Source organism: Anas platyrhynchos, chromosome Z (assembly GCF_047663525.1).
Source record: "Anas platyrhynchos isolate ZD024472 breed Pekin duck chromosome Z, IASCAAS_PekinDuck_T2T, whole genome shotgun sequence".
Taxonomy (NCBI): domain Eukaryota; kingdom Metazoa; phylum Chordata; class Aves; order Anseriformes; family Anatidae; genus Anas; species Anas platyrhynchos.
In genome coordinates this window covers 3326838-3354402 of record NC_092621.1, presented here as the reverse complement: position 1 = coordinate 3354402, position 27565 = coordinate 3326838, and the positions used below count along the sequence as shown (strand labels likewise).

General features: G+C 48.5%; 2 protein-coding genes and 1 long non-coding RNA gene across 6 annotated transcripts in view; 1 reads left to right on the top strand and 2 right to left on the bottom strand.

Moving 5' to 3' along the window:
• Nucleotides 1–15988, top strand: part of ARK2C (arkadia (RNF111) C-terminal like ring finger ubiquitin ligase 2C) — a 39672-nt gene extending 23684 nt beyond the window's left edge. The window contains exons 2-8 of the mRNA XM_027446558.3: nt 2756–3065; nt 5476–5601; nt 9147–9276; nt 10320–10424; nt 10824–10919; nt 11829–11935; nt 12995–15988. Of these exons, the coding sequence (XP_027302359.1) occupies nt 2756–3065; nt 5476–5601; nt 9147–9276; nt 10320–10424; nt 10824–10919; nt 11829–11935; nt 12995–13112 (992 nt within the window). The 3' untranslated portion in view covers nt 13113–15988. The remainder of the gene's footprint in view (nt 1–2755; nt 3066–5475; nt 5602–9146; nt 9277–10319; nt 10425–10823; nt 10920–11828; nt 11936–12994) is intronic.
• LOC140000794 (uncharacterized) lies at nt 2925–5014 on the bottom strand. The gene is made up of 3 exons (XR_011806005.1): nt 4872–5014; nt 3644–3869; nt 2925–3077 (listed from the first exon to the last, which is right to left on the bottom strand). It is a non-coding gene; the product is annotated as an uncharacterized lncRNA (long non-coding RNA).
• A 5174-nt stretch (nt 15989–21162) lies between the features above and the next one.
• The window catches only part of LOXHD1 (lipoxygenase homology PLAT domains 1), a 142288-nt gene continuing 135885 nt past the window's right edge, over nt 21163–27565 (bottom strand). For 3 of the 4 annotated variants that reach the window (XM_038171035.2, XM_072031280.1, XM_072031281.1), the window contains 4 exons: nt 27162–27332; nt 25915–26053; nt 24277–24438; nt 21163–21824 (listed from right to left, as the gene is read on the bottom strand). In XM_038171035.2, the coding sequence (XP_038026963.1) occupies nt 21344–21824; nt 24277–24438; nt 25915–26053; nt 27162–27332 (953 nt within the window). In that variant the 3' untranslated portion in view covers nt 21163–21343. The remainder of the gene's footprint in view (nt 21825–24276; nt 24439–25914; nt 26054–27161; nt 27333–27565) is intronic. The other variant, XM_038171034.2, reaches the window with a different exon arrangement.

The following is a 27565-nucleotide window of genomic DNA, read 5'->3' as shown; positions in this document are numbered from 1 at the left end:
ACCAGAGCCGTGTTTGGCAGCGACCGGCTCTGTTGTGCAGGCTGGCTCGGTTATGCCAGCTGCATGATTTGATGACAGCTAATAAGCACAGCTTTGCTGAAATATTCTCTGAAGACTTTGCTTTGCCATCAAAATCCTCATCAGCAATTGGATTAACTGTAGGAAATGAACAGCTACAACACAAGATAGTGAGTTATGTTAAGACAAATTGGTGGGGTTTATTTAATCATATGGTCTGGGTCTGGATAATATTATTCCTATGGAGTTAAATACAACATAGAACCTGTGGGTACAAGAAAAAAAAATACTAAAAAATAGTTATTTCCTTTGACTAGTGCCTAAAATAAGAAAGATTAACTCTATATCAGAAAACCCTACAGGGCTGGGCTCTTACCTTAGGTTATATTGGCTCTGCATGGGTCTTGCATGCCCTCCCACCCAAACATCAGAGATTTTCTGGACCACAGCGAAGGGTATGACCAAGTCCTTTGCCAAGATTGTTGGCATGGGAGTAAAAAATCAGGTCAAAAGCCCTGACTGCATGATCTGCCCACCCTGTGCCCTCTGGTCATCATGCCTCTGGCATCAAAGACCCTGTAGACATTTTGCTAAGTCAGACTGAGGTTTTCCCAGGCACAACGAAAGGCTGAAAATCCTTGGGTGATGTGGCACCAGGCATCAAAAAAAAAAAAAAAGCCAGAGACACAAAGGATAAGAGACTGGCTTTTTCTAGTTTTATTTTGTGCTGCAAAATTTGGCTCAGTAAATGTGTGATGAAATATCTCCCAGCTTCATTGCCTTGTGTTTTGTCTGACCTGCAACCAAACTGCTGCCCCAAGGCACAGGCTGGTCTGTTTGGGTGAGCAGTGGGATTAGCACTTTAACCTCCTCTTGCACGTTTTCTTGAGGTCCCACGAAGTCCTGAAGATGTTAAATCTGTCTCCTATCACTTGCTGTAGCTGTTTTCCATTGGGAGGAGCAGAGCTGAGCTATTCACCATGAGTGACTCTGTCAGTGCCCAGCAAACACAAAGCGTTAGGAGGCATCTCCCCGTGGTGGAGGTGTTGCCCAGTTCAAACAATGGGCCAGGTCCTCAATTCATTATTTATTTTTTACCTGGGAACTAGGGCAGCCAAAATAGCCTGTAGTGTGTGTGGGGGGGACAGGGTACATAGACACCTCTTGGATGGGGTTGGTAGCTCTGCCATTCAGGAATGGTGGGTCTGGTCCCACCTCCTCTGGTTTCAATTAATAGGGCAGTCAAATCATGCCATTACCTGACAGCATGAGAAATTATCACCTTCAGAAGCTCTGCTGCTGGTGGAACACACTTTTGTTCCCCATTGCCTCTCTCAGGGGGGCACTACGGAGGATGAGTTTGCATTTAAGCGACGTTGTGTATAATTACTTATGCACTGTTTTGCAAGACTTTCATTTCCTCTAAATCCTCTCCTGTTCTTTTTTTTCTGCTGGCATCTGGCTTGCTTTGTGCACCCTCTGTTTCCATAAGGGTGTGAACAGAAAGAGCCTGGGGCTCCCCCAGCTCCTGTGCTGGCCTGGCCCAGCCCATGGGTGGAAGGGAGATGGAAGCAGAAGGGATCTGGGACAAGGAGGCATCACCTGCACACCTAGACTGTGTCTTGGGATGACACTTGGTGTCTCACAGTGCTGTTACACCTTGACATCTTGTGCCAGTTCCAAAGATTAACAAAATAATAGGAGTTTCCTTCCTAAAAGGAAGATGAGGCATTCAAAAAAGTGCATAAAAAGGCCGGTGTCCTATCTTGGGGCTGATACCCAGCAAAGAGCCATCTCTAATGGTCTCTCTGGAGTCTCATCCTTCAGTGCTGAGCTGCCTCTCTCCTTAGCTCAAGAGCCAGAAGTTTTGCTGTGGTGCCTGGAACTGCACTGGGAATGTAGGAATTAACGTGCCGGGCTGGGCCACAGGCCCATCCAAGCAAGGACCTTGAGGGAGATGAAAGCCACTGCCAGACGTTTGCAAAAAGCCTCCAGCACGGATATCTTTCACACCTCATTTCTTCCTCATCCCCACCAGCCTCACGGCTGATCTCACAGCAGCTCGTGTTGTGTTTTCTGCAGCCATTCTCCATTTCCTGATGAGGCCAGGCTGCTGGAAAGGGTCTAGGCAAAGAAAAAACTATCAGCCAAAATCATTGCCCCTGCTTTCAAGGGGGGAAGGCGTCCTGTCCATGTCCTGCAGCCACTGAGAGACACTTTCTCAGGGCAGGGATTATTTCCATGCCTTTTTAAGGGTCAGACAGGCAAATAAGTACCTTTTTAGACAGGCAAATAAACACTTTGATTTGCATGAATGGAAAGTCAGCGACTTTTGGGAAGTTCTGTGGGCTGTTAACCTGCAGAAATACATTTCAGACAATGCATTTTTTCCTTTTCTAAAATGTTGAGCCTTTTGTTCCTTTTTTCTCTTTAAGACAGGCAAACCAAAACAAGCTGAAATTTTCCATCAGCATGCACTTCAGTTCAGAGCCAAAAAACTACTTTGAACCCAAACCTATATTTTGGTTCCAATGTTTTTTGGAGGAAAAAAAAACTATTAGTCAAAATCAACATTTTTTTTCCCCTGAGCAATCGACATTAGCTGACCTGCCCTTTTCCTCTGCCTTTTGGCAGGGGAGGCAAACAAACAGCTGCCTGCATAAAAATTCCTCTGGACCTGCAACTGGGTGTCTCGGCCACTGCCGGCCCCGGTGACGGCCATGCTTTTCTCTTCCAGGTGCTCCTTTTCAAAGGTCTCAGCATCCCCATGCTACCTCCTGCCGGCACTTCCACCTGGGTCCCCAGCCTCAGCTCTCGGCCGACTTCGCCCTGCCTCACGCAGTGCAGCCCCAGCCGGGGCTGACCCCCCACATGGCCCCCGCGCACCAGCACAGCGGCCCCCTGCACCAGTCCCTGGCGCCAGTGCCAGCCCTGCCCTTCCAAGACGTGGCCGGACCCTCCTTCCTACCTCAGGCGCTACACCAGCAATACCTCCTCCAGCAGCAGCTCCTCGAGGCTCAGCACCGCCGGCTCATGCCCCATCCCAGGTAAGGTGTGGTCTGAAGGAGTCGCAGGAACAGAAAGGGTTGGGTTGGGTTGGGTTGGGTTGGGTTGCGTAGGGTTGGGTAGGGTTGAGTTGGGTTAGGTAGGGTTGGGTAGGGTTGAGTTGGGTTGGTTAGGGTTGGGTTGGGTTGGGTTGGGTTGGGTTGGGTTGGGTTGGGTTGGATTGGATTGGATTGGGTTGGGTTGGATTGGGTTGAGTTGGGTTGAGTTGGGTTGGGTTGGGTAGGGTTGGGTAGGGTTGGGTTGGAAGGGACCTCTAAAGATTGTCCATCCGACCTCCTGCCATGGGGAGGGACACCTCCCACCAGACCAGGTTGCCCAAAACCCCATCCAGCCTGGTCTTGAACACCTCCAGGGATGGGGCATCCCATATCTGGGATGCTGGGAAGCTGTTAGGCTCAAGTTTGCCAAGCAGCTTCTGGAAAGTCCTGTCAAAACTTGCTGATAACATTAGGTTCTCTTCCAAAGTTTGCCTGCGTTTTCCCCAAATGCCTCCAGGAGGCTGCAGGCCAGGGTGCTCCAGGGGGTGAACCCTTCCCGTGGGGATCCACGCCATGCTCACCTAGCACGTCCCAAGGCCACCTAGTGCCACCACTTGTAGGGGACTCACAGCATAACACGCTGGGGTGGCAGTGAACCTGTCCTGCATCACAGAGAGAGGCAGACTGCATGCATGAGCTGCTGCCTCAAAACCAAGTAGAAGATGAGATCCACGTGGCTCACAAGTTTTTGCACGTGCAGAGCTCACTCGTCTGGACCTAGGTGTGCTTCCCAGCTGTTATCCGCCTCTGTGAAGTGAGACAGAACAAAATCATTGATCTACAGCACATTCAATCAGGAAAAACAGCCTAAATTCAGATGGGGCTGAGGACTGCAGAGAGAATTACTGCAGCTCAGCAGAGGTGGGAATGGGCGCCCAGCCTCATCCTGTCAGTGTTTGTGGAGAGAGGGGTTTGGATAACGTGTAGGAGCAGCGTGCTTTTTTTGGAAGCATATGGAAGCTGCTTGTGGGCTGTACCCGTGCACTGGGAACCAAAGGATGAGTCTTTGTGATAATGCTTCGTTTGGAAAGCATGCTACAGACGGAAAATGCTTTCTTTCTGTATCCTTTCTGTCTGCAAATTGCGGATTCTTCTCATCCAGCTTTTGTTTTGCATAAGCTGGATTTCAGGTGGATTTAACGATTAGTTAATAATTGGGTAGCAAATATGTGCGAGGCTGAGGCACTGATGATACAAGTGTTTATCCCTTAGTCATAAGCCGAATTCAAACAAAACTACAGAGCACAGTTTCAGATAGAAACTGCTCCAGTACCTGCTGGCAGTGTTACATATGCAAACAGGTTGTCAGAGAAGAGGGACTGTGGTGTGGGAGAGGGCAGGAGCCTCTCACCCAGCCCTGCAGCCTGCTCCTGAAGGCATCCAGCACAGCTGCTTCGTAGGAGGCTGCCAGAAACCATTGGGTATGGGGCACGAGGTCCAGGTAATGGGAATATGGGGGTGCCCTAAAGATGAAGCCTCTTCATTGTGCAGCTTTCCGATGTGTTTGTCCAGTGTTTTCCTGTGGATTATCTTTGTGATAGCTCCATTGGTGAGTGGGGACTCAGCAGAGAGTGTGGGGTCTCTGTAATGCTGACCCTGCTTGTGCAGCTGCCTCGCATCTCTCCATGCACAGACAGTGACCAAGCAGCACATGCTCTTTCCCTGAGTGGAGAGTAGTTCAGATGGACAAAAATCACAGGAAGAAACTTGATTCCCTAGAAAAACCTCACTGTATTTCCTACTACTTACCTCTCCCTGCTCGCAAGGGCAGCTGGAGCAGAAGAGGCTGGGTCCCAGGCTGGCACTTCCATCACCCACAGAAATGTTGGCAAAGGCCAGCAAGAATAGATTCTGCTGTCAGTTACTCCTGAGTGATCCTGTTATGAATGAGGTTCCCTGGGAGTTTATGGACTGCACGGGGAGACAAGACAACCTGCCTCTTCCTCATGATGATGGATAACACCCGCACCAGGAAGATGCTTTATCCTGTCTGTTGTTTATGGGGCTGACTGTGGAGAAAAAGAAAATAGTGAGAGAGACACAAAGATACTAAGGAAGAAGTTTAGTCTCCTCTTTATTTTTTTTCCTTGTTGCCACCAAATTACAGCTCATGTAAACTGAGCACATGAGGATGTTTCAGGGGATGTGAGTGGAGGTCTGCATCATGTCAGTGGTGACCAAGAGCAAATGCCATAGCTCTGGGTTTCTCTTCCCATCATCCTTGACACCTGTCTGGGTTCTTCTGACTTGGATGCATGACAGCGATCCCAAATCTTTGAATTTTCCCATTGCTTGTTGATGTGGGCTTGTGCCTACCCATTGCTAACTCGCTTCTGGTCTCTTCCTCCCGCAGGCGGGCTCAGGAGCGCATGTCCGTTCAGCCCCACCGCCTGCACCCCAGCTTTGACTTCAGCCACCAACTGCAAACTCCACAGCCCATGGGGCCCCAGCCCAGGTACTTAGCCGAAGGCACGGACTGGTAAGTCTTCCTCATCTCCCCAGTGTGTTGAACAAGGCACTTAAAAAGTCCTGTGGGGTTTGCAAATGCCTTCATGGCTTGGTGCTTCCGTGGGAGCTGGTGGTTGAGTAGAACAGAAAAAAAGTAAGGAGTGTGCAATGGGGAAACTCATCCCTGAGAGCCACAAGTCCATGCTAAAGCATTTATGCATGTGTAAGATAACATCAAGGCATTGATATTGCCCAAACCTCTCCATACATGGATGCAGAATGCACCTAAACCATAATCTTCCTCGGGGGCTTGTCATGCTGCAGCCTCCAGGGAAGCACCTTCCATGGTCTGTTTCATCTAGACCAATATCTCTCTCTGAATGAGACCTTCTGCTGCCCACCAGACACTCAAAAACAGTGTCCATAACTCTTCCAGAGCCTAAATTAGTGGGCACAGCCCTGCCCTGCCCCGAAAGGTGGGGTGAACGAATTAGTAGCTGTTAATCGTTCTCCCATCACAGTGTCTGATGCCCTGGAAAAGCTGAGCAAAGCATCAATTGCTCTGTTTTCAGAGCAAGTTTTGAGCTCCTGCACATTGAATAAGGCACAGGGCCCTACTCGGAAGAAAAGGAGAATAAAAACATATTTCTGAGTAGCTCCTTGTTAGCTGAGCAAAGCCCATTCTGTGCGTTGAAAGGAAAAAATAGCATGTGAACATGTAATTAGAGACAATCGTAGTGTGTATGCACAAGGGGACCAAAATAAAATGGCACAGGAAATCTTAATTATGGCATTTCCTAACATCTGAGTGGTTTGCTCTGCAAATGGAGAGTTCTTTTAACACAGTTTTTCTTCCTCCTCTGGGGTAATAACATACAACCTAAAATATGGCCAGATCCTTCTGTCATTTTCTTCTCAGGTGTTCCCATTACTGGTACTGCCATGAGGTGAATTTGGCCGGTGTGACATTGTTCAGACCAGGCTGCAAAGCGTTTCATGCTCCATCTGGGTAGAGCCACTCTTTCTGCTTCTCTTTCTGTGCATACCGCTTAATTATAATCATTAGAAGGATCCGATAAAGCATCATTTAATCTTCCCCTCCTCCTCCCCTCTCCTTCTCCCTCTGTGTTGCTGCGTTGCCTTACCAAACCTAAGGAGTGGGCACGCCAGAAATCACATACCGTGTACACATATTGGGGTGACTCACTTCCCCTCGGGGCACATGTACAGTTTTGCCCAGTGATGGATATAAAAACTTCCCTCTGATGTGTTATCACCACGTGAGCTGTGACAGTGCTCGCTCAGAGGCATGGGCAGCAGGCAGCGAGGTGGGAAGCAGGGCTGGAAGCTGGGGCTGAAGGTCATCCATCATCTAAGATGGCCAAGCCTTGGTTAAAATCTTCTGGTGGAGAAGAAATAAACTCCCCCTGAGCTCCATTCTGCATAGGCATTTATTGATGACCATTCAGCCTGTTTTCTTGCCCTTATGCCTCAGTTTTTAGTTGTTGGCAGCCCATGGACTGTACGCATTGCAGCTCTTGAACCTCACCTCTTAACCTGATGATGCAGTACCTGTAGCACAAGGCAGAAGGTGATGGTTAGTTTGGGTTTTCTTTAGCTAACGTGCTCTGGATGCTCATCCCCAAACCCTGGGAAAACACTGTTACATGCAGTGTTCTGCGTTGGGAAAGCATCACTTTCGGAGCTTCAGTGCTGGGCTTTTAGGATCCAGATGCAACACTGCACAGCAGTTCAGCAGTGCTGCTGTTGCAATTACTTGTGCAAGTTAATGACGCCCATTCGTCTTCAAGAAATCCCTTCAGCCCCTGTTCTCAAGGCGCTCTGTGGGTTATCACATCTGTCTGCAGGCAGGGAGTATCAGCAGGCAGAGAGGAGATGGCTGGAGTCGTACATCAGGCCAGAGGCAGGGCTGCGATGAACCCAATATCTGATAATTTCCAGTTGAGCCTTCCATCCACCTGGGAACCATCTCAAGCAGCAGAATAAATCTCCAAAAATGTGACATGGGAGTTGGAAAATGCCCAGTCCTGTGGATTCCCACCCTGGCTGTGTTCCTGCCTGTCTCCTGCTGTGTCTTATCCTCTGCCAGGCTTTGTCTGTCCAGGATATGGCTAGCACATGGCCAGCACACGGCCAGCAAAGACAGACCCCCTCTTTGCTCCAATTTGATGTGGGGGGAATTATTAGAGGGCATGAAAGCCCTGGAGTTATTACCTGGTACGCAGACCGTGCTGGGTAAGAGATTTTTGCATTTAGAATCACAGAATAAAATTTACTGTCCCCTCCTGTCCATTAACTGCTGCTGGGCACACTGCTGCTGTTTCACAGCTGCTCCAGGACACGTCTGGGTTGCTCCTAACAAGCCGTGGCACTCGCTGCTGCTGTCCTCCGCGGAGAGAAGGAGAACTTCAGGCTGGAACGAGGAGCAACCCCTGTGCTCTAATTAGTTTTGCTTTGACAAATGCGAAGACAATAGCTATCAGAGCGCTGGCTTTTGTAATTACGATAAAGTGAATGACATTCGGAGCACTTGTTTGCTGAGAGACTCGGTGGCTCGGGGAGAGACAAGGGACCAGCTAATTGGGTTACAGATAGATGGATTATGGATAGGTGCTGTGCTAGGTCTCCTCCAATCCCATCTGTGCAGGCTGGGATGGGGTTTGCAGTTGTGGACTGGGCAGAGCTGCGGTGTTTTTTGGGATCTCGGTCACTTGAAGTGGCAGGGTTGAACTGGGCTGATTTTGGGAGGGACAAAGCACCCAAACCCACAGAAATGAGCCTCAGAACAGGCTGTGTGCAGGGCAGTGGGACTGCCAGGGATGTCCTGCTTCACCAGTGGTGATCTGCTGGTTGTGTGATGCTGTTTCCTACAGCTGTATCATCCAGAAATATCTTAGAACCTTTATTATTTTTTCTTTATTGTTATTACTATTATTATTGCTATTGTTATTATTATTGTTATTATTATTTTGTACAAACAGCATTTCTGGGGTGCCCCGAGGCCAGGTTTGATGCATTCTCCCTTGCAGGCAGGGAATACCTCCCTTGTCCCCTCCAAACCTTCTTGTGACCTGGGCTGGGAGACCTCCAGAGAGGTCACAGGCACGGATGATGGGCTTAACAACCACCCAGAATGGCCCCTTGTTTCTTTGCCCTCAGGCATTTATCTGCATTCCTGCAAAATGAGGGCAAAATGTGATCATCTGCAATGATGGTGGCACAGGGAGGACCTGGCCAGGCTGAGTTACTGAGTCTGGGGATTGATCAGAACCCTCAAAACACTGCTCTGCAATTTTCAGGCTACACCCTGCAGCTCCTGACCCCAGCTAGCACAAATGCTAAGTGCAATAAAATCCTCCCCTTGCTCCTTCATTCTGCCCTGGTGGAGGGAAGGGCGATTGCCCAAATCCAAGGCTTTTAAAGCAGAAGCATCACCTCGTGTTGAGGCACCCCTGGCTGCTCAGAGCCCTCCCCTGCCATGAGCGTGATTTATCACAGCCCGTACCATGCTGCTAGACAGCCACAGCTCCACCTTCCTCCTCCTCGTGTCCACAGGGACCTCAGCGTGGATGCGGGCCTGACTCACGCCCAGTTCCAGGTCCGGCCGGTCCCTCAGCCCTATCAGCATTACTTGGCCACACCTCGGATGCACCACTTCCCCAGAAGCACATCCTCGACACAGATGGTAAGTGAAACGCCTTTACCGAGAAATGTTTTATGCATTGTCTGCCAGAAGGCAGTCAAAATAAAGGCTGCTATCTTTCTATCACCTGTCTTCTGCGAATCCCACTTATCTCCGGCCGTGGGAGGGAGTGTCTGAAAGGATAGGGTTGCATCATTGCACTCTGGGCTAGGGAAAGGAAAGAAAAGCTCAGCTGCTCTGGAAAGATTTGGTCCATCGCCTGCAGCGCACACACAAGCTGGTCTGCAAAACCTGGGAGACTCAATAATTATCAATAATAATGTTATTAATGCAGTGAACTTTGGGTTCCTAGGGCTCCCTGCATGCAGAAGGACTGGAGTTAGGTGGCAATTCCCCATGCCCAGCCCCCAAGACCACATCCTTCCTCATATATTTGCCATCTGCATCGGCCTCGATGCCTCCTATTAAATTTGTGTGTGACCTGTTGCGCAGGTGGAGCTAGGATTTGACAAAAATATCTTAATAACATTAAGATGGGCAGACCAGGGTCATTTGCTGGTCCTTCTATCAGGGAGCTGCGTTTGGAGCTGAGCCACCCAGAGCCCCACTCATCTTTAAAGCAGCCTCAGAGATCCCACGAGGATGCTCTTCCCTTGTACCCATAGTCCAACCCTGACACCTGCACACTGCTGCAAAGCTTTAAATACCAGAGGTTGGGTGAAGAGAAATCAACACATTTAAAAATGAAAATTAAATTTCTTTTTAAGCTAATCCATGTTGAGAGTTTGGAGCTTTAGTGTTATGGATGCTATAGGAATAATTATAACAAAGAGTTTATCTGACATATTTATAAGACATGCGAGTATGTTGTTATTATTTATAGGAGATCTATTTTTTTTTTTAGTTATTAATCTACTCTTTTTTTTTTTTTTTTTTTTTTTGGTTATTAAAAGACTTCCATCGGGGAAGGTGTCAGCCTGCCCTCTCATTTTCAATTTTTGAACCGCTAAATTTAAATCAGGGCACACGAGGGATTTCTTTGTGCTAGCACAGGTGGCTTTATTTTTCTCCCTCACTTCCTGCAGGTTGTTCATGAGATCAGAAATTACCCTTACCCTCAGCTCCAGCTACTTGCTCTTCAGGGACTGAACCCAAGCAGGCACACGTCGGCTGTGCGGGAGAGCTATGAAGTACGTATCTTGGGGACTGCGATTATTAAATTTTTAAGCCCTGGGAATCCATGCAAGCTCTGGCATAAACTCATAAGGCTGCCTGATGGCTTGGCAGCCGCAGATGGGAACGGGATGGAGACCTGCAGCCATTTGAGTAATAACCAGGAAGCAAAAGGGGTTGGGCGGCTTGGTGAAAGATGTTTTATTCCAGGGTGCCTGGGTCTGGCTCTGGCTGACTCTGGCTCCCTTCATGGCTGTAAGCGAAGTGCTGCAGTTCTATGGGGTTTTGTTTCCTGACCTGCCAAACGGGGCTCAGAATCCACCCCAGTTTCTGAAATATTCGGTATCCTCTGCTCCTCCACTGCTGCCTCCCATGAGCAATGCTGATGGCATTTTGCTGCTGTTCCCTTGCCGCAGGAGCTGCTGCAGCTGGAGGACAGGCTGGGCAGCGTGAGCCGGGGCGCCGTGCAGAACACCATCGAGAGGTTCACCTTCCCACACAAGTACAAGAAGGTGAGCTGCCCAAAAATATGGCATGGCTGCCACCCCCCTGCAGCTGCCCAAGGGTTGTGTGCATGGAGTGGACAGAAGGAAGGACTTTGGGGGGTTGCAATCCTCAGGGGTGGCAAAACAGCATCATTGACTGAAATATTCTCCAAAATGGACCGTGAAATCCAGAACTGGTGGTTTAGCATCTTGTGGGACTGCTGGGTTGACGTGGTGGTGTAGCTCTACTCCCTGTCCATGGTGTGGGGGCAGCTCGCCCTCCTTTCACTTTGCAAGGGGCATCTCCTCCGTTGGAGCTGAACTCTTGCCCTTAAGGAACTGGATGCCAATTTTTTGGGGTACTGCTAATGGAAAACAGGAAAATTGCTCATTTGGGTAGAAATGTCATGTTTGTCATCCCCTGTGACAATAAATATGTTTCATTGCCCAGGTTGGAAGGGACCCAGCTCCTGCTGCACTTATCTCTGACCACATCTCCAGTGGATGCAGAAAGAAAATAAGTTATTTGGAGTGGGTGTGGGGGGGGAAAGGAGAGGAAGGATCTGGCAGGCCAAGAGCTGCCCCATGGTGCAGTAAGGGTCTAAGCCAGTGCCCTAGCTGACGAGGGGCACAGTGGTTTCTGTTCTTGCTGGCAGTGGTGACCCTACACATTTTGGGGTCTGCAGGAGAAGCACGCACCAAAGGAGACTGCGGCACTTCCATCAGCCCCACTGCCCCCAGTTCTGGGAGGTGGCCCAGCAGTGTGCTGGTGGCATCCTCCCCCCGCTGGCTGTTTTGGCTGGGCTGGGTTCCCCAGGCTGGAGGATCTGGCTGATAGAAGAATCTCTTACTCTTTGCCTTCCTGCAATGACCCAGGCCTGGCAGAGCATTAGCAAATCAGTTCCCAACTAAATTATGTCTTTAACCTTGCTGCAGAGAAGACCGCAGGAGGGCAAAGCTGAGCAGGAGGATGGAGAGGAGTCGGACACTGATGAGAAATGCACAATCTGTCTGTCCATGCTTGAAGATGGAGAAGACGTCAGGTATGACCCTTCCCTCTGTTCCACTGCCTCTCGGTGACACCTGAGTTGTGCTTATCCCAAAAACACTGCCGTGCCTTGGTGGGGCTGTTCTTGCAGGGTTTAGGAAAGCACATGCCAATGTCCAACTGAAAGGGACAGATTTTTGATTTTTTTTCATTGGATCTCCTGGGTTTGGATCACCTGCTTCAAAACCTTGTGTTGGGTGGCCAGATGTCCTAGGATAATGGGTGCCAGGCCTCAGAGAGCCATCGGGAGCCCATGGGCATCAATGTCTTGCCTTTACAAGATGATCAAAGTATGATAAAAGGGAGGTTGTGTGTCAAGTACAGGGGAATGAGGCTTGTGGTTGGGGTGTAGCTGCTTTTTAACAGAACAAGGGAGATCTCTCAGCCTGCATGGTCACAGGGAGCATCCTGGGCCACAGCAACACCCCTGCTGTCAAGGTGCCCAGGCTCTTGGCTGGGTCAAGACTCTGCTTGATGGGGACAAGCAATTAGAAGAGCTGAGCTATTGGTGAAGGAGCTTTGGGTGGGCAGTGCATCTGCACTAGTTGGTCCTGCTCCTCACCCTTTAGCTGCCTTAAGCTGTTGTGAAGAGCTCTGGTCTTTTTGCTGTGGGCCCTTGTGGTTTGGGATCCTTCCTGGCTAATGAGAGTCACCAAAAAGATGGCAAATGTGATATGGATGAAAAGGAACCACATTCCATGGGGCACACCGGACACATAAGTAGGAGCAGTGGAGACCCACTGACTGCTGGTGAACCACCAGGATCAAGAACCCAAGCTTATAACTTGACACCCTTGAAAGGATAAGAGCAGCAGCCAGGGTAGTTGGTCACTGCAACAGCTCAGCTCAGGAGAATGTGGGATCTTCTAAGAGGTTTTGGCCAAGGACACCATCTCTGCCCTACTGCCCCAGGGTAAGCTGGTGTTCCAGTGCCACCGCAATGATGCTTCCCCATGATGAAAGCAGCCCCGTTTGCACCTTTCTGGATGCCCTCGGTCCCCTGAACCCCCTCCACCCACGAGGTCCCTAACGGGTGGTGCTTCTCTCTCCACAGGAGGCTACCTTGCATGCATCTCTTCCACCAAGTGTGCGTGGACCAGTGGCTGGCCACCAGCAAGAAGTGCCCCATCTGCAGGGTGGACATTGAAACACAGCTCGGCTCGGACAGCTGAAAGGACTGGCTGGACACACCATTTTCCTTATCAGGTCGTATGGCCATAAACCCTTGCAGCAAAATTTTTGCCTTCTGAGCCATTTGATTGAGAGGAGAAGTCTGCAGGCACGTTAGCGAGGAGGAGGAGGAGGTGGCAGTACAATATCTAGCGGTAGGAGATATTGCACATACGCAGGATACGGGCCCGGTGAAAGGGAGCTGGCATTCCCGGAGCTCAGAGACCCCGTGCTGCAGAAGATTTAGTGTTGAACGTGAAGGAACTAGTTGTGGTAGTCTGGCCTGTCAATCCTGCATTTCATGAGGATTGTATATATACCTCTCGAATACGTAGAAACATGTTATAGGGGTCCTTTAGCTATTTCTATGGATGGCAGCTGGAGCATGTTAGCTTAAGAAATGTTGTGTTTGATGCCCTACTCATCTTGTGGTGGACATGTTGCTGTTACCTAATTTGCACCAAATATTTTTTCATAGATTCCTTATTTTGGTGCCTGATTAATACATTGCAGAGGGGGAACGAGGAGGTCAAGCTTTCCCACCCTTGGGGGGAAGAGGCGAAAAAGCAAAATCCTGTTTACAGTCAGAAGGGTTGTGCTCTTTGCCTCGGCCGCGTGTGCTTCCTTTCCGTGCATTTACAGTGCTGCAAATTCAGAGACGCTTACAAAATAAAATGAAATTGGGAACAAAATGAGTGAAGCAATAGGGAAAGGCTTCCCTATAAGCTTCCTGCTTATCTGCTGGTGCTGGATGCTTGCTGGAGGGGCACGATATCAATGGGGATGCTGTTTCTTTGCTTTCTGTATCTTAACAAAGTGGCTTGGCGTGCCAAAATCCAAGGCAGGCCATGTGCTCTCTCCGTGCTTGCTATATTCCATACTGCTTTCTCCTGTGAGCCAGGGGCTGGTTGGCTTCAGCACGCTGTGGCATGGCCCCCTGGGGTTAGACACCTCCCAGGCTCCTTGCTGGTCTAAAATGCTGGTTATGGAGCCAGCTCCTGTACCTGTGCTTTGGGGTGTAATTGCTCAGAGGAAGCTCCAAGGGGCTGAAGCCCAACGCCACATGATTTGGGGATATTGCTAACGCTGTGGCTGGGCTGGGGTAGAGCCGCAGACAAGATGCCCTGCTCCTGTTCCCCCTCCCAGCCCGCAGCAGGGTGGGAGAAGGGGAGCAGGGCCTTTTTGTCACACGCGGTCACCCTGCTTCACTGCTTCCCCAGTGATTTATCACAGCACAGGGAGGTTAAGCAGATGTACGGCACAGGTGGGAACCTTTCTTTTTCATTTTTTTCCCTTAATCCGCTTGGGTTCATAGGCTGTGGGGTCAAGTCTCTCAGAGCAGGGATTGCAGAGACCCTTCTCTGTTAAAGGAATGGGAGGATTTGTTGCTCATGAGACATCAGTGTGGGTGTTCTGGTGCAGGAAGGGAATGCCAGCTCTCGAGGGTTTGCTGCCTTCTGGAGGGGCTGGGTTTAGCCCTGTATCAGAGCATTGTTATACACAGACGCATTTCACTCCATATCCATATGGAGAAAAAGGTGATTATTAAAATGAAACCTAATTTACCACTTTCCATTATAAAAACGCACACAACTACATCAGGAGGCAGTCCTTAGAACAGAAGTATCACAGAACCATTAGGGTTGGAAGAGACCTCCAAGATCATCTGGTCCAACCATCACCCTACCACCACTGTCACCCACTAAACCATGTCCCTAAGCACCACGTCCAACCTTTCCTTGAACATCCCATGAAGGAGCAGGCCTTTTTGACCCAAGCTCCCCCTGAAGTAAAGACCTCAGCTGCAGTGACCCAGCTGAAAACCCTTTGGTGAATAGGCATTTACAACCAAAAAGCCTTTTTTTTTTTTTTTTTTTTTTTTTTGGAAACTAGGAAAAGAGAGATGCAGAGGAGCCAGGGGAACAAATCCTGAATTTTATATATTTATTATGCAGATGTGGCGGAGCTGAATTGTGGCTCCCCAAGCACCCGTTCTGCTGGAGACAAGAGATGCTCTCCACGTATAAATGATCATAAATTACCATCTGGGAGATTGCAGGATTCCCATGAGCTGTACCAGGAAAACACCGACCTCAGAGGACCCACAGAGATTAGTATTTTTATTTTTACCAACCTGCTGATGAGAGTGAGGGAGGGGGCAAGGGGCAGCAGGAGACTTTCTCCCCTCTCACTGTGCCTGTGTCGGTAAAAAGGAGTGAAGGGGGGGTCACAGTGATATATATTTATTGTGGTGACATTTATTTGCCACCTGTGAGAGGTGGTTTCACAGGAGATACAGCAGTCCCAGCCCTGATGTCCGGAGTGATGTGGACTCCTGCAGCAAGGGGTGACCCACTGGGACATAGGGGGCTTGCTCCAGCAGCAGCAGATTCAAGCAGCATTAAAAATAATCCTAATACTACCAATAACACGGACAAGAAAAGCGAGATGTTGTTCGTAAAGCACACTGTAAGCCGGGCTGGTGCACCCAGGTGTGAGCTGGGGGCGAAGCAGGGGAGGAGCGGGGCAGAGGGACCCTGGCTGTGCGGGGAGGGAAGGAGGAGCGCTTCCGAACCGCGCCTTTTCTTAAAGCCTATGCGAGAGTATTACTATCTGCCTAACGAACAAGCACAGTTTTTAGATATATATTTAAAAAAAAAAAAAGTAACAAAAAGACAAAAAAATCTGGTGAAGAAAAGCACCAAACTCCCGTGGTCTCATGTGAGTGACTGATCCCGAGGTGCGTGAGAACCGTGTGTCAGGTTCCTCTTTGCGTTGAAATCATTTCTACGAGTGGGTCGCGATGATAGGTGGAGTTTAAAAACAACAACAACAACAAAAAAACAACAAACCAACAACAAACAAAACAAATGAAACACACAGAAAATCTCTAGGAACAAAACATTGATAGTTTACAGGGTTTTGTGAGTTTAAATGCCTTATATTTAACAATCATAATTTATGACTAACTTGTAGATATTGTGGGTTCTTATTTAATTATTTTTATAGTTGTTTTTTGCATTTTTAATTATAATTTATTTATTTAGAAATTAATACTAATTTTTTTTATTACTCCTATTACCTCATTTTTGCATTGTTTCTGGGAATGGAATGCTTTGCATGCGTCGGTACTTAAAAAGAAATTAAACATGGGATGTGGGGGTAATGCTTATCTTGTCAAAAAAAAAAAAAGAAAAAAAAGAAAAAAATCAGGGTGTGTGATTACAAACTGTATTACTGTGGTGCTGTTACCTTGGATACATTCCATAAAAATGCAAACCTTTGATTCTGTATGCTGTGACATAGTGGAAAACTGCAATATAGTGACTGTGTTTAGCACATATATATGAATATTATTTGCACTCATAATCAAACTCTGGTGATCCTTTCACTCGTGTCCTTGAGCATTGAAGGCAGTTCGTAGTGCCCTGAAAAACCAAAATTTCAGTCAATTCCTGCCGCCACCCTGTCCCAGTGCCCGTGGTGATGCTCCTGCCCTTGCTGCATGCGTTACCTGCAACAACGCCTGGTGGGCCCCGCTGCAAGGCTGTGCTTGGGGCAATGCCTACATTCAGTGCATGACTCTGCAAATTGTTTCAAAAAAATGTGGAGGGGAGCCCAGGTGCTGTGGTTCTGTTGTTTTTTTGGTGCTTGTTGGGAGCTTGGTCTGGCTGCGTGTCCCCTGCCAAGCCACCCCTGCATGCACCCAGCTGGGAGCTCCAGGGGGATGCAGGAGGGAACTGGTGGAGCCTGGGTTTGGACACCACAAAACCAAGGGTCTGCCAGCAGTTTTTAGGGGATGACCCCCCTTCCATCTGGTTTTGCATGGCGTGGTGCTGTCAGGGGAGGGTGGTGGGACCTCAGCTCCTTCACTGCTCCCAGACGGACCTGGGAAATGGGGGCTGGATGGGCAATTTGGGATCCTTTTGTCACACCAGGCCTTGACACTTGGCTATAATCCAACTGTAAAACATGCCTGGAGCAGAAGCCCTCAAAACTAACCTTCCTGTGAACCTTCCACTTGCTTTTGGCCCCTCTGTTGGGGCAGAAACCTTGACTTGAGGCTTGTTGAACTGCTGTAGGGTTGCGAGAGGCACTGGAGCCTCCCTGCCCTGTTACCCCCAGGTCATCCCCAGGGGACCAGCCCTGGGCTGATGTCTTGTTCCTGCAGGAGTGGCCAAGCATCCACGTCCCCATCCCCAGCCACGACTGCACCGCTGCTAACACGCTGCCCCTTCCCAAAAGGCTCCTGAATATCCAGTGCTTGAACCATGCAGGAGGGTTTTAAAGCACCCCAGAAAACATTTTAAGCTTTAAGCCATAACTGCTGTGGGTCAGCACAGATGCTCAGCTGTGCATGAACGCAGAAGCAGGGCTCGATGTGTCCCCCCCACCCCAAAAGGCTTTAGAAGCAAATCCCTTTTGGGGCTGAAAGGCACGACACGACTGTACCTTCATCCTTCCTCTTCGTCCCTTCAGGGTGCTGCTCTGCTTTGCTGCCTTTGCCTTACCCTGGGTTTCCGCGTCTTCCCTTGCTGCTCTGTAACTTTTCTCCCTTAAACTGTGTTTTTGGGCTGTATGGGGATAGGGGCTGGGTGTCACCCCACAAAGACACCATCAGAGGGACACGTAAAACATGGGGCAAGCAGACAGAAATCCTCCCCTTTAATGGCCCGGGCTGGTGAAAGGATCACCCACATTTTTGTACTCCTACTGCTGTTCTGTTGTGCTGTGCAACATTTTGCTACATAGACTATTTTATAGAAGAAAGCTAGAAAAATATTTATTATTAATATTAAAGCAATAGTGCATTGAAGAAATGAAAAGACATTAGAAATTGTGTAAATGCTTAGATTCACTTTTGGTGGATTTTTTGTACTTTATTTATAACTAATAAAATGAACTGCATTGCTAACTATAAACCTGTGCGAGCTGGCAGGACGCTTGTATGGTCTTTATTTACCCCTGAATCCTGACCCCCACCTGTGGCCACCATGTGAAACCCACACAAGTGGGTGCCCAAAGCCTCCTGGAGAACCCCCCGTTGAAGGTGAAGCCTTCAGCATGCAGAAAAGTGAATGCTGGTGGAGATTTTTCTGCCTCCTTCAGCCCTGAAGCAGGAGGAAAAGAAAAACCTACTGAAAAATGAAATAGCAGTCATTAAAGAACTTTAAGGTGGACAGAGTTGAGGGTATTTTCCAACCTTTTGTCACCCTTGGAGAACACAAGGGGTAAAACACCCAACTTCGCAGCCCTTTTCATGGGTCCTCTTGTTTTTTTTTTTTTTTCTTGTAATGAGTGGTGTCAGTCTCCCTCCTGCCTATTTTCCAGATGGCTTTTCCTCCTCATGTGTTTCATGTCAAAAGGCTGTGACCAGTCTCAATTATGTGATTAGACCAAGCATGCCCTCGGGACAGACGCTGCTGATCAGGAGATTTGGTTCCTGCAGCTGGGCAGAACTGCTGGCTCCTCTAGCACCCAGTAAGGGCTGTGCTAGGGATGCCTCCTATTCAGGCAAGCTGAAACTCCTGTTATAGCAAGCTTTTACAAATTCTATCAGAAAGCAGGGAAAGCACACTTGCTCAACGAGATCTCACTGATGTCCTTCAAAAGGGTTACAGCACTGAGAGCTGCTGGAGATCACAATCGGTTTTGCTTCAAAGCTGCCACAGCAGAGCACAAATGTGCTGCTGAGATCTGATCACGGCCCTGCCGAGCACAACGAGCTGAAAATGGCTTTGCACCCATTAGGGCACAACATCACGGCCACTGCGGGCATCCACTCTCTCTATTTACCTTTTTTTTTTTTTTTGTAGTAGCTAAACCATCAGCTGGTCCAGGGGTTGAAGGTCAGAGCTGTACAAGCCCACAAGTAAATAGAAATAATAATAATAATAATTATTTTTTCAATGGGGCATCTTTTCTGTAGGGTGGATGCTTCACAGCCCTGAGTTACCCTGCCTTCGTGCACATAGGGTTGGTGTGGGTGTACCAAATGCCATCGGATGTTTCACTGCCGCTTCCCAGAGATGCTTGGTTTAATTATCAGTGTCCTGCAGCAAGAAACAGCCAGTCCCTACCCGTTAATCTGACACTGAGAAAGTCTCCTCGGTTATATTTGCTGTCACTGAGAGCACCAAAGTGCAGGATGTTATCAGGCTCCCAAAATGATGGGGACCACAGAGAAGAAAGGACAACCCATTTTTGCAGTTTCCTGCTGGGTGCCAAGTCCTTGTCCTGTGTCTTCACTTCTCACCCACATTCCTGTTTTTTTTCTTTTTCTTTTCATTATTATTATTATTTGTTGAAGGCATGTGCACTAAACCCACACCAATTAAGAAAAAAAGAGCAAAAAAAAAAAAAGGTGGAAGGTAGGGGAGCAGGAGCTGTGCATCTGCCCAACACACAGCTTTGGGGAGCTCTGCCCCAGGAGGCAGACATGCCCTGAGCCCTGCAGAAAGCACAGAGCTAGGGCAGTTTTGGCTTTTTTCCTCCCCAGTCCTCTGCTTGGCCAGGAATGTGTTGGGTTTAGCAGCTTAATGCAAATCCAGCCCTTGGAAAAACTCCACTCTGCTGATTACTTTTGTGGCGTTAGTAGTTGTAGCAACAGGATGACTCCCCAGAGCTGGGGTGGAGCTGGGTTTTGCACAAACAAAGGGTGTTTTTAGAATCTTTAGAAGAAAAAAAGATTTTTTTTTTTTTTTTTAATGCTTTGCCAGTATTGCCTTCCGGGGAGAGAGTGAAGTTGCTGACTCCATATCAGCAAACTCCCCCTTGACCCTCTTTTAGGGCAGCATAGCCTGGAGTTCAGCACAGCTTTTGGGTTGAACATGCCCATCCAGAGCTGGCAGGTGGTTTTGATGTCAGCCTAGGTATTTGCAATCCCTACACAGCAATTTGGTGGCCGCAAAGTTGCTCATTCCTGCTTCGACAGGACCTGTGATCTGTGAGTTGTGGCTGCAGCTACTTGTTACATGATTGCTTCCAGATGGAGCCTGTCCTGATGCCGTGCCATCTCACAAGCACGTCCTATGCACGCCAAGGATTTCCCCGTTCTGCCTGCCCCACGCAGGAGGGTGTGGATCAGGAGGTGCTCCCAGGGGCTGGGAGCATGGAGCAGTGAAAATCCTACTCACACAGTAGTGAAATCCCTCCTGTTGCTGATAGAGGTCCAAGTGAGGTGCCCCAGCACACACCTCCAAGCTTGGCCATCAGTGCATGGGGAGGGGGATTCCAAGGGACATGTCCTACCACCTGGTAGGTGGTATCAGGCAGCTGAGTGTTGGGAGGAGGAAAGAAGCCTTCACCCCACCTGCTGAAGCTGCAACACTTGGCTGGGGGGAGCAGACCCCTTCTGTGGCTGCCTCATAAAGCAACCTGAGCTCATTAGAGCACCCTGGGAGCCGAAGGTCTGCCTCCTCCTCCTCCTCAGCAAGCCTGGCTGCTGGACAAACCCATCACACTAAAGGCTGTGAGTTTAAAGATTAAAATGAATGACAGCTGCTTGGAAAAGGGGTTGGTGTTCAGGCTGTGAGGGGTAAGATTGTCCTGAGCCAGCTTTGAATACAATTAACACGGCTTCCTTGAAGAGGAGTGGGTTGTCTGCTGGGTCCTCTGCTAATGTGCTCCCAGGAGCTGCTCTGGCTGCCAGAGCCCTTGGACCTTCTGAATCCAGCCTGGGAGCTGGGTCTGGCATGGGAGGAAAGCCCATGGGTGGAAAACAGCCCCCAAAACCCACCACCCGAATCCCAGGCAGTGTTCATATGTAGGAACATGTGCTGCAGTGGTGTGAGACAAAACCAGGATGTCCCAGTTCAACTTTCTTAAATATTTTGTCTCAATTTCATACTTCCCTTTATTCACCCCAAAAGGGAAGCAGACAGCGTGGAGGCCAGTGGGCATTTCCAGCCCCAGCAGGGCAAGGTGCTGAAAGCAGGAGGTGGCAGCTGAGCTGCTGCTGGGAGAGTTCATGGGCCAGCTACTGGCAACCTCCAATTGTAGATAAGAAAGAAGTGAATTTATTTTGTTCACAATTTTATATCCATTAAAAAAAAAAAAAAAGAGTATTACTTTTACAAAACTTGAGCCCAGGAAGCACATCTTGCTACTAAAAATCTCTGCATACAAAAGGCAGCATTCTGAAAAGGAAAATGCAATATAAAACCACAAGGTGGGAAAAAAATGCTTGTCCTGAATGGAGCAAAACAATGTCCTGAATGGAGCAAAACACTCCTCAGTACCTAGGGAAAAGCTCCCTCCAGATCAACCCATCGCCCCGGTTCTCATCCAGCCACTTCCCGCAGGGGAATATGGTGGTGACGCCAGTGGCCGAGTTGGTGATCTCCACCCTCTCCACCAGCCAGCCGGGTGCCAGCCCACTGTTGTCGTGCTCGATCCTGACTTTTTTGAGCTCGCCCATGTCCAATGTCTCCAGGTAGAACCTGTTGGTTTTGCCCCTCTCAAAGAGGTTCCTGAACTTCTGCTTCAGGGCACGCTTGCCCGAGTCCCCGTTCAGCCCGAAGATGGTGATGAACACATTGGCGTCTGTCCCTGCCCCCTTCTCAAAGCCCGTGACCACAATGGTCTCGTATTTGACTGGCACCAGGCTGCGGGCCTTGCTGGCAAAGCTCTCGGTGACCTTGGCACACTCGAAGACTTTGTAGTCCCGTCTCTTGTACCGCAGCGGGATCTTCACGTTGCACCTGAAGAAGTACCTGCCGGAGGGAAGGCACGTTAGTGGTGCGGTCACCTCCTTCTTGTGAGGGTGCTATGGACCTGTTGCAATACTTTTCCATCTACGTGCTAGCACTGGAGTTCCCCCCCCCGACAGACATCCAGGCTGAACACTGCAGCTGCTGGAAAATCCCATATTTCCCTTCACAGACAAGGACAGGCTGCATTATGAGGGCTGGCGTGGGGCAGCTCCCACCTCTGTTGGCTGTGTGATGGCACGTCTAATTGCAGAGCCACCGAGGAAGGCAGCAATCAGCCCTGTACCTAGCACAGCCTGCCTCTGCGGAGCTCAGCCGGTCTCAGAGGTTGCATCCCTGCAGCAGCAGCACGTGAAGGGAGCTCAGCAGCAGCCCTCACCCACACTGCAGTGAGGATCAGGTTAGGAATCAAGAAAATAAAGGATTGGGGAAGATGGGAGGAGGAGGTTTAGACAGCCCCCCGTTCCTCCTCTATACCACCCAGCCCATCCTGTGCAGGCAGAAGTGCTTGGAGCATGGAGGTGATGGGTACCAGATGCTGAAATCCCTCGGCTCTGCGCTGCTGCCCCTGGGGGTGTGCAGGGAGCACAGAACGGGCTCACAAATTGCTGCACACCTGGCAGCCTGCCAGAGGCTGGGGCACGGCGCTTCTAATGATGTATTTCATTTCCAGTGATGCAGATCATTTCCCAGTGAGTTTTTCCCCCTCCTCCCTCTCCCCCCATGCCAAATTGCAGCAGGTCCTCCCGGGGGGGAGCGTGGCTGGACTGCAGCACGTGTGAGTAAAACCAGCACCTGGAGGAAGGGTTGCTGCTGCTCTTCGAGCTGTAGTGCTTCTTAAACACTTCCAACTCTTTTGACATTTTATGCAGCCAAAGAAAAGCTCTCTATTCCCTGGAAAGAGGGATTGTAAATGAAAAATTCTGCCGGGAGCAAAATTTTAGGCTCAGGGACAGAAAAATTGCATGAAAATGGATGGGGAGGCTGCCTGATGCTGCAGTTTTATTTCCTGAACTGCATTATTATGGTCTGGATTATGGTGGAGCAAGCCAGTCTTTAAGAGAGGCAGGAAGGAAAAAGATAATTTCTGTAGCCCTGGGATTTGGAATAAAAACCTTCCAAATACATACATTTTGCAAACATTGAATACCAAAAGGAAAAACAAAACAAAACAAAAAAGCAGTATCATTCAAAACTATTGCTATAGCAATCTCATAACTCTTTTAATATAGTCATTATTATTATTATTGTTTTACACTTGGGATCAGCAGTACCCAACATGAGAGCTCGCTCTCATGGTGAGATCTGCTCCAGTTGATGATTCGCAGCCTGCAAGCGCTACCGGTATCTCCTGGCTGCTCTCTTTTATATAAAACAACTTTAAAAGGCATGGGTCTTTGTGAGAAAGTCTTTGTCCTCTTCAAAACATCCTCATTCAGCAGCTTCAGCATGTTCCCAGGGAGTTTCATGCGCAGACCTGACTGCGAAGCCAGGCACTGAGGGTTCCAGGTTTCCCCCACCAGGAGAAAAGTGTTGTAGGTTATAATTGACTGAGTTTTCATTCAGCAAATGTTATTGTGGTTCTTCTGCTGCCTGATTAATTTGCTAGGAGAGACTCTTAGCATCTAAAAAATATATTCACTTCAAGGATTTCTTCTTAAACACTCAATTGTCTCAGCTGGAACAAACCCCTTACAGTTAAATTCCCTTGCAGCAGTGGAAATATCACCGCGCAGAAAAATCCATTAACGTTGTGGATATTTTCTCTGAAGAGGAGTTTGTTCTGCAAACAGTCTCCTCCAGTTCCTCCATATTCCCTGTGCCATCTGCCCCACGAACAGTGAACATTGCACCTTCCACAGACAAGGACGTGTGGGTCCTGACATGCACAGAGCCCTTCAGAGATGTTCGTTGTTCCAGCATGGAATATTTCAGCCATATTTGAATCAGAGTAGGTGAGTATTTGTGATTTGGAAGCTACTCCTGCCTTCCCAATGTGCTTTCAGATCATCCCAGAAGGATCATCCAGACTGATCTGAGGCTGAGGTTTTGTCTTACTCTCAACTTTCTTCTAGGAGCTGTATTTACAAGACTTACCTGATGGCCAGTCTGTGCAGAGCATCCTTCACACCCCTTAAATTTCAGTCAGTATGTGTACTTCCTACAACCTGAAATGTTTGTCATAGCTGTAAGACTCACCCCAGCTACCTTGTTCATGAATTTACTTGCATGTGCAAATGGCCTTGGTGACAACAAAATGGAACAGCAGGAGAGGAGGGGATATTGTCTACCTGACAAACCAAACAGCTTTTCCTTATCTTTCAGAAAAGGATTAAGATTTTGTAAGAATTTCCACGATTGCTTAAGTTTGAGATGCTTTGGGAGGATGCATGCAGAGCTGCTCAGTGTCCTCCTGCCCTCCAGGAGCAGCTCCCCGCAGATAGCAGACACTTACTTGTTGCAAAGCTCCATCTCTGTTACAATAATCTCCTGGACATGCCAGTAGACATCAGCTTTCGCAGATGACTTCTTTCCATCCTTTGGACAGTGACCAACGCAGATGGCTGCAATATCTCCAAGGTTCTTTGAAGAAAATTGAAATGTGTCTGTTGCTCCCCTATAGGAAACAGGGAGCAGTATCAGTCAGTATCTTGAATGCTGGCAGTGACTCGTCTCATATGGACATTAAGTAATTTGCACATGGCTATGGAAGATAGAAGATAAGCCTTCATTTAAAGTCATTTGAGTTAACCTACAATCATTCAACACAAAGTATAATTTCCATATTTAAATTCAGTATTTTGTCTGATTAGGGGTGACACTTTAAATTACTGCCACTAGGACTTTCTAGGATAAACTCAAGCAGTTCCACATACAAAATCAATTTGCCTCATTATAGATAAAGCTAAAGAATGACTAATTTCCCCTCCGGCACTTATTCATTCATTCTTGACAGATACAGTATCTGTTACACATCTACCCACCGTAGCTGTTTTAAATCTGCTAGTTCAGCCACCCTTCCTGCTTTAGGAGCCCAGACTGAAAATAGTTTAGAGAAACAATAGGTCTCTGTCAAACTCTTGTCTGGCTCCCCATCATGCCTCCTACATATCTGTTAGGTTTGTCTCCTTGGCTTTGGTCCTTATTCCAACCTGCCTCCAAGGATGGACTGTCACTAATGCTTTGAGGGATGGTGTCTCCAACTCCACTGTAGTCCCCAGCAGCTGAGTGTCAGGAGGAAACTCATTCATGTTTCCCATGAAATCTCAGCCATTCATACCAAAGTACAGATCAGCTGTAATTTCACTTTCTACAGAGCTATAAAAAAACAAATTTCCTCTCTGCAGAGCAACTGAACATCAGCAGCAGCTGTGGCTTTGAATATGTTCTCGTCTCCTAAGGGTGTGCTGTGTCCTTAAACAAAAGAGAAAACCATCCCACATCTGGAGCACCTTGGCCCCACATGGGGAAAGGAACTTGCCCCACGTTACACAGATGTGCCTCCAGCCTGTCTGCACACGAGGCTGATACTCGGCTTTCCTCACACAACAGTGATCTTTCAGCCTTACCCCCAGATTTGGCTGAAAAGTCAGATCTGAGTGGCTCTGACAACATTTAGCCTCCAACTATTTTTACTTTCCCCCTGATTCCCACTGCCAGTGAGATGCTGTAAAAGGAACTAAAACCACCTCCAGCTTCCTTCTGCTACTCCCCGCTCAAAAATACGCAGCCTCCCCAGAGGCTCACCAGAAGCCTGTTTGTATGTACTGATAAAAAAGGACACACATACACACACAGAGGTATGCATCATCTATATTGCCATTTACCAAAGTTTTTTGTTTGTTTGTTTGTTTGTTTGTTTGTTTTTTTCCTCGTCATTTTTAAAACCTGCTCTCTGTCTGCTCATCAGAATTGTGGTGATTTTACATCTTGCTTTTACTCCAGGTGAGAAGTCTCTAGGCTTTTTGGAAGGGGGTTAAGAAAGAGCATGGCACAAGTGCAGCTCTGTGGACTGTCCTGGAGAAGACATGGCATTTGTGGCAGACACACAGATGGTGAGGTATTCCTTTAGCCCACCACCCACTCCCACTACCTCTCAAATCTCCTTTTCTTGGAGGAGTTTTCCATTAGGAATTCTTTTGAGCGGCCCAGCTTCCCTTCTAAGATGATCCAGATGTTTTCCTTCGTTTCCGCATCCTCTCTGTCGCTTGTTACAGTGACAATTTCATAGGCTTTAAGGCATAATTAACACACGTGTTAAGCAGCACAGGAAGAGCAGATGGTCAAAGACATCTCTTCAGTTGGCTGTCATTTTGGCTGAAAACCCTCTTCCTAATATTTATCGCAGCACACGAGACAGCATTTGCAAAACAAGGGTGGAAACGCACTGAAATCTGTGGGACTCGTGACATCTTTGTGCTTAGGATTTCGTGCAGGGGTAGAGCACATGGAAAACCTGAGTACTGCTTGGTCAGCTGGCAGGATTCAATGGAGCTGCTCTTGAACAAGCCGTGTCCAGCTCCCTGCTGTGTGAAGAACTACTATTTTAACACAGCGCAAATACTTCAGTTTTGGTGACACAGTTCCTAACAGCATAGAACAGCCTCGCAGAGACAGTGAAGGTATCCAGACACCCACAGGACGTGCTCGGATGCTGTGGTGGCATCTCATTACTCACGACGGCAGTCATGGGGTTGTCATTTTGCAGGGGCCGAGTGGAATCACATTGAAGTAATGTGATTCTCAACTCCCCGGGACTTTCCCGAAGAAAAGCACTGTGTTGCAGGAGATTCTGAGATGTGCTTAGCAAATTATCAGTGCGGTTAAATAACATTGCTCTTTTTCTCTCACTTGTTCACCACATTAGACACCAGTGTGATTACCTTGGAGCTGGTGGAATTACCCAGAGCAGGGAATTACCCAGGTCTATGGGGTGTTAAGCTCAGCTGTCATCTTCAGCTGAGATATAGGAGTCTGTAGCCCACAGCATGTTCAAGAGGAAGCTGGAGAAATGTTACTCGCAATGCTTTAAGGACTGAACTTATTTTCCACCTCAAAGATTCAAGCCCATTGTTTCTAATGAGACCGTAACCACGTATGCATACAGCTTACTGCTGGATTGAACCACAGCAGATGGGCCCCTCTTAAGTTTCAGCCCAGAATGAGGTGTTTTTCTTCCTCATAAATCCTGATTTGTTTCTCTCTGATCTTGCACTTTTGAACTAAGGTGTACCTGAACTAATCCAACCTTCAGAGCCCCAGTGGAGCATCCTCCAGCAGATGTGGCCCTGTGGCCTCTGAGGACCCTCAGCAAACACCACAGGTCACCTGCAAACTTACCAGTCCGCTCCTTCAGTTCCAGGATGTCATTATTGGCACAAGCCAGTTCCCTTATGAGCTGCCCATCATCTTCACCTTTAGCCAGCCAGCGGTCACACTGGAAGCGAAACGTCTTGTCCGTGGCAGAGTCCGTCACGTCGATGTATTCCAAGTGCCAACCCGGCGCGATTCCTTTGCAGTAAAACAACAAAATAAAAAAGTTAGGAAATTTTTCACATTGTTTGGGTAAGGAGGTGAGATACCCATTGCCAGGAGTACCTGACTGGCACTGGAAATGACTGGTACTTGTTTCAGATAATGTCACCGGTGTACACAAGGTTCCTCTGATACTGAACCAACATGGACCGGCTCAAGACCATCATCTGATCCCCCTTCCACAGTCAGCCCATGGTTTTGAGGGACTT